The sequence below is a fragment of the Triticum urartu genome, chromosome 7 (genome assembly GCF_003073215.2).
Source record: "Triticum urartu cultivar G1812 chromosome 7, Tu2.1, whole genome shotgun sequence".
NCBI classification, from domain to species: Eukaryota; Viridiplantae; Streptophyta; class Magnoliopsida; order Poales; family Poaceae; genus Triticum; species Triticum urartu.
The window spans coordinates 694,965,667-694,976,483 of record NC_053028.1 but is presented as its reverse complement, the minus strand read 5'-3'; the positions used below and the strand labels follow the sequence as shown (position 1 = coordinate 694,976,483).

Here is a 10,817-nt window from a genome sequence, read left to right as displayed (position 1 = left end):
GCCGTTTTATATGTTATTTTGCATTGAGCAATATCTCCTTAGCACAACTGAAATATGTATGAATACTTTGACATACTTTGTTTGTACAACATTTGTTTTGAAACACTGTTTCTCGCTCACCATTTTTTTAGTCTAACTATTCGGGAACCCGTGCTATTTTGCAATGACTTATTTCATATTTTATATGACATGTCGATTGGATCCAATCTCTACTGTTACACTTACAACATAATTTTGCTTCCTGTACGATACACATCTGACACATGTATCATGTTGAAACATCATGCTTGGTCCTCTTAGTCAATGTTTTACATGTATTGAACTGTTTGCCCTACATGCATCTATTTTGATTCTTTCAAATCTACCATACGTTTCAACTTGTCTTCGTCCAATCAACGTTCATTTATTTTCCTACACATTGTTCCACACATGAATGTTGATAATATTAGGCATGGTAGGTCGCCAATGTCATTAGTAGTATTCCTTGGATGGTACAAAATAATTTATTTTAATTTTATAAATTTTGATATAAATATATTTTAAAGTTTGGTCAAATTCATGATATAGTTATGGAACCAATATTTTTTTGTTAAAATTTTCATATATAACGGACTTACTTTTTGTCTACCTCACACATGTTTTTATTGTATGCAGTATAAACTCTTATAATTTTGGATTTAGTTTTGCAGCCAAACAGCCGTATGATTTTTTTGATTGGTTCCGTCAGCAATGATCTCATGGCTTCCAATATTATAACAATCCGCTCATATACATATCCGGGTTGATAAGTCTACATACACATTAGAATTAGAAAAGGCTACATAGTAGTTGTATTGCCCAATTATCCTACTACATAGTTTGTTCCAGTTTAAAAGGCCTATTCCAAAAATCATAATTTTCCTATTTGTAAGGCTCATTATCTTGAGAATATACAAATATAGCTATCCCCAAATTAGATTGTGTCAAATTTCGGGTCTCAATGTAAAATCAACCAATGCATGAAGGAGTGAGAGGGCCATGCCTGTAGCATTAATATCTTGTATAGCACTTAATTAGGTTCTCCTTTTTTCTGATGAAATTTTTATGTGATTTACAAGATGAGCCCAATTAACCGGATAGGAGGGAGTATTAGATTGAAGAAACATAAATCAAATTCTTGCCAAGAAGAATATTTTCTCCTGAGAATGATCACCAATGGTATATATATATACAGTAGGTGGATCCTTGCTAGAACAATTATAATAAATAGTTTGACTTTGATCCAATCCTTGTGGAAATATATAAGTAATTCATGGATAAAGATGCATATACTTGGGTTGCCAAACTGCAAATAATAATAACTTCCGTGGTGCACTGAATCACACATTTAGATTCCGGTCTCAATGAAATTGAATACCAAGTACTAATTTCCATCTAGCCAACATACTAATGAGCAATTTGTCCTATGAGCTTGCCCACTTTGGTGTATTGGAAGAGCCTATGCTGGTAACATGAATAGTGAAGAACCATAAACCTTAGCCGACCATACTTTGACTTGACATGAACATTATAGTTTCCATAAATGAAAAAGTGAAGTGGTGATTTGAAAATAGTAGATGATCCCGGTGAATATATTTTTACATCAAAATACTCTTTATTGCAAGGTGATCACCACAGTATCATTTATAAGAGTATCAGCAATCTCTACGGGTGGATCTTCCGTCCATACCGCACACACCTTCTAGCTCATTTGTCTAAATCATGGGCAACACAATTATTCTTTCTAGGAGTATGCTAAAAAAATAATATGCGGGAAATCCGAATGAAAAATTATTCATCGGACATCAGAGGTGGACAGACCAAAAAATATGCTTGGACAGAAAAAAAAAAGGGAGAAACACACCTCCCTTTATTATAAGAGAAGAGATGAGAAGAAGAATCAGGTTTACAAGTTTAAAAACTATGGAAAATAACAATGGTTTATTACTGTAGAAGCGTATAAAAAATTATATCTAGTGCTACTATGAAAGCAAATTGTCTATTTGTTGTTTGTCTGGTACAATGTCTCCCTCAGTAGTACCGACCACATGAAAAGCAACAGGCACAACAGCGAAGATCAAAAGTAGTCGTCGGGTAGGTGCGACGGAAGAGGTGTTCCTCCGGATGGTCCCGAGGGACGCGCTCGTCGATGCAGTGCCGCCTCTCCTCCTCGAAGCGATCCAGCTCCCAATCATAGGACCGCCTCCCGTGGACCAGGGTTCCGTTCACCCCCTCGCCGGGAGCGGGAGGGCAGCCCCATGCCAGCCATAGCCTGGCGCAGCCGTACGCATAGCCGCCCGCATCCGCGTGTCTGGCGGCGACGCTGGCCGCCTCGCCGAGGACGGCGACGGCCTCGTTGGCCCTGAACTCGTCGGACCACCGAGGATCATACGAAACTTGCACCGTTAGCGGCGGAAAGTTTAGTAGAGGACCATAGGCATATAGCGCCGTCTCCGGTGGAAAGCAGAAGAGGATGGCGGCGAGGGCGAGCAGGCAGGGGCGGCGCACGGAGGTGGTGGACAAGCTAGGTGGTTTCTATCTGCGCACGGGGACGTTCGACTATTTCTTTGCGAGAGAGAAGAGACGGGAACGCAAAATCCCCCAAAACTTGCCGGTCGTTTATTCTTACTGGGTCACGCCTCGAAAGGCCGAAATCCGAAAAGAGTTGGGCCGGGCTCGCAACTCCAGATTTTCTAACCCTCGCTGCCCTCCTCAACTCTTGCGTTGTGTCCCGTACTCGCGTTCAGCGGCTTATTTGTCCACGAGCAAGAGAAGGTCGCAGTGACCTGTAAGAAAAACACGACGCGGACGCCTCAAATGCCTAGACTATGTTGGTACAAAACCCCCCCGAACCCTAGCTAGCTCTAGCTCTCCTTGCTCTCTCTGGTCCCTCTCTCTCTGTGGCTCGAACCAACGAAGAAGAAGGAGGAAGAAGAAGTAAACAACAAGCACGGGTGGTTTTGCCGGCGCACGAACGCCCCCGGCCGCACGTACGGCCTTTTCTTTCTTCCTCTAGCATGAACTCGATCCGGCGAACTACAACGAGAGGAGGGGGGCTGGCTCTTATACCCGCACTCACACACGCGCCGAGCCATGGTCCCACGCTCCCTGGATCACGCGCCCGACGCGCACGAACGCAGTCATCGTGATCCCGAGTCCAGCGCCCGACGCGGTCACCCCTCCTTGCATCTCGCCTACACGCAACGGCCCTTGCGCACAAACGCGTGGGCACACACACACACGCCTAGTCGCGCACGCACGCGACCCAAGCTGCCACGGGCCGAGCCCGACGCGTTCACTGCGTGCACGCAGGCACGCACCGCGTCCCGGGCTCGCCACGGCTTTATTGCCCAACAGACTAAGCGGCACCCGTTATATCTAGCCTGAATATGTGCCGGATATGGAAAGGCCCGGAAGCGACTGGTCGCGTCCGCCACGCTGGACTGACAGCGGGTCCCAAACGAAAACACTTTGAAACCCAGTTTTCTGAAGCTTATCTCCCCCGTCGCCACGTGCCGCCGCTCCGGCGGGCCGCGTAATGCCCTAGCACTGCTACTTAAGCCGACCGGCGACAAAGAAACAGTACCCATCCACGTCCCACCCCTCCCATCCGCTGTCCTACACCGCCATCACTTTCCACTCGCAGTCCGCCACCGGTAGTAGCCATGTCCCCACGTGGCCGGGTAATGAGCTACCCATATCTATTGCCGGAGCGTCGGCTGTAGTGCCTTGAGCTGATGCGGGCTAGGCGCAAACCCGGATCACCGGAAGCCGAAGGCCAAACAAAATCTCCTTTCTTCCTTTTCTCATCTAATCTATACAATGGTGCTTCGATTCGAGATAAGCTCTACACGAAACAAAATGCACATCGATTTTATGGTTCCATTCAGACGATTAGTTTGTAGTTTCGTCGATCATAAACATTCAATTTTGTGTTCATGCTAGGAGCTATTTTGGACGAATCTTGTCAAATTCATCGTGCACGATGGGCCGTTTGAAATTTTCTTTGACTAGTAGCCTAATCTCGCAGTTCCTCACGACATCGTGTTGCAAGTTTTCTGTTTCGTCGGTCCTACTGCACCGACGCCGCAATTACACACGCACACTATATTTCTTCTCCTCTGTCCTCTGTCTCAGAGCCCTCCTGTTCGTCCTTTTCGACACCGGCGTCGTTCCCCTTGACCTCCTTGCCCACGTCCAACTAAATTGGAGTCGTTTCCGGCATCGTTCATCTCGGCCTCCTATCTCTCATCCTACTGCACTAACGCTGCCCTAATGGGGTGGGGCGGGGATGATGGTGGTTGATCATGGTTGGCCTATTGGTGGCGGTGTAGTGTTTGATTCGGCTAAGGCCGACCGGGGATGATGGTGGTTGGTCCTTTGTCACAGCGACTCCCTCTCAGGTCTGAATCTCACAACCACTACTCCTTACGCCTCTATGTAACTTCAGAGTTTGTGGGGACTGTCGCTCATACAGAGCAACTCGACGGCGGCGGGAGGCTTGCTTGTTGTCCCGAAGAGGCCGGCGTTCTGCACGGGCGAGCCAGCGGCGGCGGAAGGTGGCGTCAGCGCCGAGTCCGAATACAGCGCGACAAACTATTTATGTCCTTGCCACCGTTCATCGTAGCCGCCATGGAACTGTGTGTTATAGGTAGCTGCTAGTAATCTTAATCACATCCCATGCAGGCAACCAAACACAGTGCTACTTGCATGTGTGGAGTCAATGTAGACAATCAAACAACATGCCTAAGCCGATTCCCTAATGCTAGCAACCTCGATGCACTCAACCAAATGAGATGCATATGTTGGTTTTCCCGTCGTTTTCCCTCCACCAGGCTCTAGTCAACAATGCATGCACTATTCACTGGAGGCAACGAAACGCGTCCCTTAGGGATGAAACATGCATGAGGTACTTGGATGCATAGTACCAAGTATGAAATGTGCCAGTCAGAGCCCGCGGAGGTGCCCGGTCACATCTGCGAATGTTTGAGAGGCCGGATTTGTCAAGTCCAGTTATAGATGCTCTCAACCCATTTAGCAGCTTACTCACGTTCATTCTCCAAAAAAGAAAATTTCTTCTGACACGGTCAATCCTCAGGGCCCGCTGGAGAGAAGTTCAGACAAGGAAGGGGTAGCTGCTGCAGCCTAGGAAGCCGAGAGAGCTCCAGAGGTTGCAACTTCGAACCCAGCTAGCGCCTCTAGCTCACATCTACTTCCTCTCTTTTTTAACTAGTAAATGTGTACATGCAATGCACGTTAATATTAGATAACATATTAATCACATGTAAATATCAGGTAGGATATTATTTGCATATTAATTATGTAATTAGTATTGACATTAATATTTGGTAAGATATTAACTGCATACTAAACATGTTGAGCGCTCACCATTGAAGCAGACTAAATCGTTGAATTGACCTGATTTGACGGTCAGGATTTGTTGGATCTGCCCCTTTGGGTCTTTTATATAGATATAGATATAGATATAGATATAGATATAAACATTTTTAAAGATTTTAGTACGGACTACATTCACATGAATATAGACGTACTTTTTAGTGTAGATTCATTGATTTTGTTCCATATATAGTCTATATCGATGCTCTAAAAATGTTACTTACAAAAGCATTTTAGAGCTCTGATTTTGCTTTTTCTGGAACGACTTTCACCAATGTGATTTCATGATGAAATTTTGTATGCACAACAAACATTTGTGAAAGTGAGTTACAAAACAAATTCAGATTTTTTTTCATTTTTACTATTCACATCAGGAGCATGCTCCTGGATGTAGAGAGGTACTTTCAGAGTGCGAATTTTTGGAGGCCTGGCACCTTGGGTTGGCTTATCTCGGCCGTTCGGTTCGTCCTCGTGATCCGTTCCTGTCGGAAGCCTGCCCCCCACGCTCGAGCAGCAGGCTTAGGTGCTAGAGCCCCTAGGAGTACACCGGTGGCATACCTGTTACTAAGGTGATGTTCGATGTGCTGTGTGTAGGTATTGGACCTGGCACAGCTCGGGTAGTTTTAATGTTTCCAACAGTACAAGGTCGAATTTACTGCGTGTGGCCCACCGCTCCTTCTCGATAAGCTTGGAGGTGGGGGGAGGGGGCGGGGGTGGTCGAGGAATCCAGTCGGGTTAATGTTCATCTTCCACAGCCCACCTCTGTCCACCTCGTCGCCATGGATTTGAACATGGACCTCGGAGATACAACTGCGGGACCGCACGGGTTAGGAGTTCTGCCGCCCCATGTTTCAATCGCATGTCTCCTGCTCTATATCTTGAATCGCATCTCACCTGCTATAGATAACCGCGGATCCGTTGATATGTAGGATGCCGGTCTTGGAGGCACGTCCTGTAGCCATGGCCGGGCCGGTTGAGTCGCAGGCTTCTCTTAGCATAGCCGAGGCCGAGGTATGCCACGTCGGTGACGGCCCACAGGGCGGGGGGGTGTTGGATTTCCGCCCATGGGGGAGATTTCAACGTTTGTTCAGAGGCAACCAGCGGCTAGACCAGGAAGGTCTGTGTGCTAAATCTTGATCCACTCCAGCTTTGTCTATGCGTGTTTATGCAGCACCGCTTGGATTTAGTAGTTGATTTCCCATGGTTTCTTCTTCTGCCGTTGTTCATACATAATCTCTGCAGTATAATTTTCAAGTTCAAGGCTGACAGTCATAATAGAAGTGTTACTGATTCTAAATGGATCAACGTTAGACTAACATTGATCCTCAGATAATAATCATTAGACTGATCTTTCTTATTGAGGCTGCCAAAATTGTATGCAGAAGTAATATTAATTACTGGTGGAGGTACTGAAGTGCTATCCTGTACTGCTGGGTTGAAGTAACTGTCAAAGTTGTTAGTTTTGTTAATCAAACGTGTTTCTGAATTTAGGGGCAAAAAGTTGTGTTAAGTGAAAAATCTATTTCATAGTAACACTTGACATCGGGTGTCCATCGCATCTTGTTCTGCTAGCCGGGCGGCATAACTATAGAATATGTATTTCTATCAGAATTCTTAGGGGTTGTCTATGTTAATTAGGGAAAGTCCTTTGTGAATTGCTTGGTGCTTATACTTGATATAATGATTTTGCTTTAAGGTGACGATTGGCAAAGCACCTGCACAGCGCGAGGCAAACCCAAACAGAAAGAGTGCTCTGGAGATTTCGATGAGAGCTTTCGTAACAAAGAAGAATGGAAATGTTGTTAACCCAGAGATTGGTACTTCGTTCGATTCTGTTGATGAGGCCTATGAGTTTTATAACTTGTATTCCTGGGAAGTTGGTTTTGGAATAAGGTACGCCAAGAGCAGACTTAATGTCAACCTATAAAAGTGCATGCAGGAGATTGTGTGCGGGTGTGCGGTGAGTTATATCTTAACTTGAATCAGGAAAACTTGTGCTCCTATGGTATGCTGACTATAAATCTATGTGCTTGATTTGCAGGGGAAACCTTTGAAGGAGAACAACAGGTCAACTAGGTTGGGTGCAGTGCTATGATAAGGCTACTAAGGTCAGATGACAATGGATGGTATATATCTGAGCACAAAGCGGAACATAATCACACTCTGTCGAGCACATGTGGGGAGAAGATGCATTGGAAGTCGCATAGGCACATTGGCCGTTACACACAAGATTTGGTGAAGCAACTTAGGCAGAATAATGTGAGTCTCGGTAAGGTCTTCAGTATTGTTGGTAGTTTCTTCGGCTCTGTCGAGAATGTTCCTTTTACTAAGAGGTCGTTGAAAACACTATGCCGTAAGATAAACAAGGAGCAATCGGAGTCAGATGCAAGGAAAACGATGGAAATCCTTGCTGAAATGAAGGCAAATGACCCAGAATTCAACTATGCAATACAAGTTGATGAGGAAAGTAGGATAAAAACACTTATGTGAGTGAATGGGCGAAGCATAGACCAATACAGATGCTTTGGCGATGCAATAACATTTGACACAACTTACAGGACAAACCTCTATGACATGCCCTTCGCTTTCTTTGTTGGCGTAAACAACCATTTCCAGAGCATAATTTTCGGTGGTGCCATGCATAGAGATGAGAAGGAGGATACATTTAAGTGGGTTTTCAGAGAATTCATACGTATGGTTGGCGGCAAACATCCCAAGACGATATTGACTGGTGAGTGGGATTTCAAGCTCGCAACAAGGGCTATAAAAATGTTCATACTTAAAACAAAATTAATTTTGCTTACTGATAGCATGTTTTGTCCATTTGTAGACCAGACACACTCTATGGAGTTGGCTATCAAGGCGGAATTGCCAAATACAACTCATAGATGCTGTAAATGGCATGCACTCAAAAAAGCAAAGGAGTCAATGGGTTCCCTGTGGGGGAAGAAGAGCAGTGATTTCAAGAATGACTTCCACAAGCTTGTCCATCACATGATAACAGTGAAGGAGTTTGAGGATGGATGGGATGCAATGCTGGAGAAGTACTCATTGAGGAAACATCCGTACCTGACACAAATAAATGAAGTGCGACACAAGTGGGCAAAGCCGTATTTGATGGGGTTTTCTTTGCACCAAAATGACAAGCACCCAGCGCATCGAGAGTTCTAATCACCTGCTGAAAGGATATGTGTCACCAGGAAGTCCAATGCATCTATTCCTCAGGAAGTACGAGAAGCTCCAGTTCGACAGGGAATCTGAGGAAAGCTTCCAGGAGAAGCGCACTACTCTGGTACACTTTCTCTGTTTTTTATTCCAGCTAACGCTTCTATAAATAGAATGGTGAATTGTCGTTTGTGTGAGTGCTGATGACTAAGTTAATTTTATGTTCCATGCAGAGTGGTGTTCCTTTGAGGCTAAACATACCAATTGAGAGGCACGCAAGTAAAATCTACACAAGATCAATGTTTGAACAATTCAGTGAGGCACTGTACAAGTCTTTTGCACATCAGGTTGATGTTATAGAACATCGAAAGGTTTACAAGGTAACGCATCTCGATGCGGCAGCTCGGGAGAAATGGAGCAAAATTGTTTTTATTGTCAATGTGGATGATGAGGCGAGGTTCTTTGATTGTGAGTGTGGCACGTTTGAGCATTCTGGAATGGTTTGTTGCCATTCTCTGAAGGTAATTGGAAGAAATGACTCTATGCATGAATTTGGTATCCTGAACTTTGTTGCTGGAATTACTTTGGACCGCAGTCTTATGCTCTGTCTTCCGATTCGTAGGTGATGATTGAGTTTCGTTTGGCAAAAATACCAGATAAACACGTTGTTAAGAGGTGGACAAGGGATGCTAGGGATATATTGCTTGATCACTTAGTGCGGTACCAGAAAGACAGAGGCTCACCAGCGTCCGACACTTTTAGGCACAGCCAAATGTGGATCAGGGCCCTGGAGTGTGTGCGCCTTAGCGACATCAATGTGAAGTGTTATGATGTGTTCATGGCAATGATGAAGGAGGTATATGCCACGTTGCTGCCACTTAGCCATGACAAGGATGGCATGGGGCTGGAAGAGAGAGATGGTGTAGCTAAGATGGCAAGTGGCACAGCTTGTTCTGATACAGTTGAACATGTGAAAGCTTTGGTTGAAGACTGGAGATCAATCATATTGTTCCGGCATTGCAGCTGCTAATTGCAAGCGGGCATCAGGAAGACCTACTACAAGCAGAGATAAAGCGCCTTATGAAGAGAAAATGAAGAGGTCTCGATTCTGCAAGATTTGCCGTAAGGAGGGACAGAAATGCACCACTTGCCCTGATCGCGGCGACATTCCAAAGGCTCCAAGGAAGGAGCCAAAGTTTACCAAATGTGGAGTAATCGGACACCGTAGGAATGTATGCGGCAAACCTACTGATCCATTCGAGCCAAACTTCCTCTAGGAGAAAAATATCATAGTGATTGGCTTGATGCCCAAGGACTTTGTAACCCAAAAAATTATATTGCTTCTATGCGTTGATAACGGACCAGTCGGTCCATTCATGTATCCATAACATTTGATCCTACTTTTTCGATGCCGAGAAATCTTCTTTATGCATTGCCAATTTTTATATGCAGTATTGTTGTTAGTTGGTAATTTGGCAACTCATATTGCGTATTTGTTGGAAAAAATAACTGCTGGGCCGGTTCATTGGATTGTTGGGCCTCCATAATATATCAAGGCCCTGGTGGTTTGTTGCTGGAATTGGGAGTGTGTTTGCGAGCAAAGCTGGGGTGGGGGGATGCCAACTGGTAGGTACAACGCGCATGAACTTGTGTTCTCAGTTATGGCTTTCCGCGCGCACGAGCTGGTAAAGATTAAGGGTAACACGATGTGCACAGCCCACACCTTGTCTCGCATGCATGAAAAGTTGATGGAGGGGGGGGGGGGGGGGTGGTTGTGGTGGGCGGGGCGATTTGACAACACGAGCGTTGAGCACGTCGCGTGCTACTTGTGTTGCACAGGTCATGCGGAACAGGCTTATCACACTGGTAGAAAAAGAGCATGTTGTCCCGGTTCGTAAGGGTCTTTTGTCCCGGTTTCTGAACCGGGACTAAAGGGTCGGTACTAATGCCCTGTCTCTTTAGTCCCGGTTCAATCTAGAACCGGGACTGATGGGCCTTCACGTGGCCTGTGCGCAGAGCCCAGGCAGGAGACCCTTTGGTCCCGGTTGGTGGCATCAATCGGGACCAATAGGCATTCACGCGTCAACATTTCTGTGGTTGGGGTTTTTATTTTTTTTTTTTGAAAGGGGGGGGGGGTGTTGGAGGTTTTGGGGGTTTTGGGGGGTTAATTTAGGTGTTTCATATATTGTGTTAGCTAGCTATAATTAATAGAGAGAAGTGTCCTCTCTTATGTCCGT

At 45.4% G+C, this 10,817-nt stretch overlaps 2 protein-coding genes across 2 annotated transcripts; one reads left to right on the top strand and one right to left on the bottom strand.

Annotated features, from left to right (window-relative positions):
- Positions 1-2,041: 2,041 nt before the first annotated feature.
- Positions 2,042-3,608, bottom strand: LOC125519449. The gene is made up of 2 exons (XM_048684256.1): positions 3,279-3,608; positions 2,042-2,553 (listed from the first exon to the last, which is right to left on the bottom strand). The coding sequence occupies exons 1-2, from the start codon at positions 3,606-3,608 to the stop codon at positions 2,050-2,052; spliced, it is 834 nt and encodes a 277-aa protein (XP_048540213.1). The 3' UTR covers positions 2,042-2,049.
- Positions 3,609-5,859: 2,251 nt separating this feature from the next.
- Positions 5,860-10,027, top strand: LOC125525192 (protein FAR1-RELATED SEQUENCE 3-like). The gene is made up of 7 exons (XM_048690203.1): positions 5,860-6,241; positions 6,345-6,532; positions 7,112-7,375; positions 7,457-8,146; positions 8,246-8,707; positions 8,814-9,101; positions 9,203-10,027. The coding sequence occupies exons 5-7, from the start codon at positions 8,555-8,557 to the stop codon at positions 9,608-9,610; spliced, it is 849 nt and encodes a 282-aa protein (XP_048546160.1). The 5' UTR covers positions 5,860-6,241; positions 6,345-6,532; positions 7,112-7,375; positions 7,457-8,146; positions 8,246-8,554; the 3' UTR covers positions 9,611-10,027.
- The last annotated feature ends 790 nt before the right edge of the window (positions 10,028-10,817 follow it).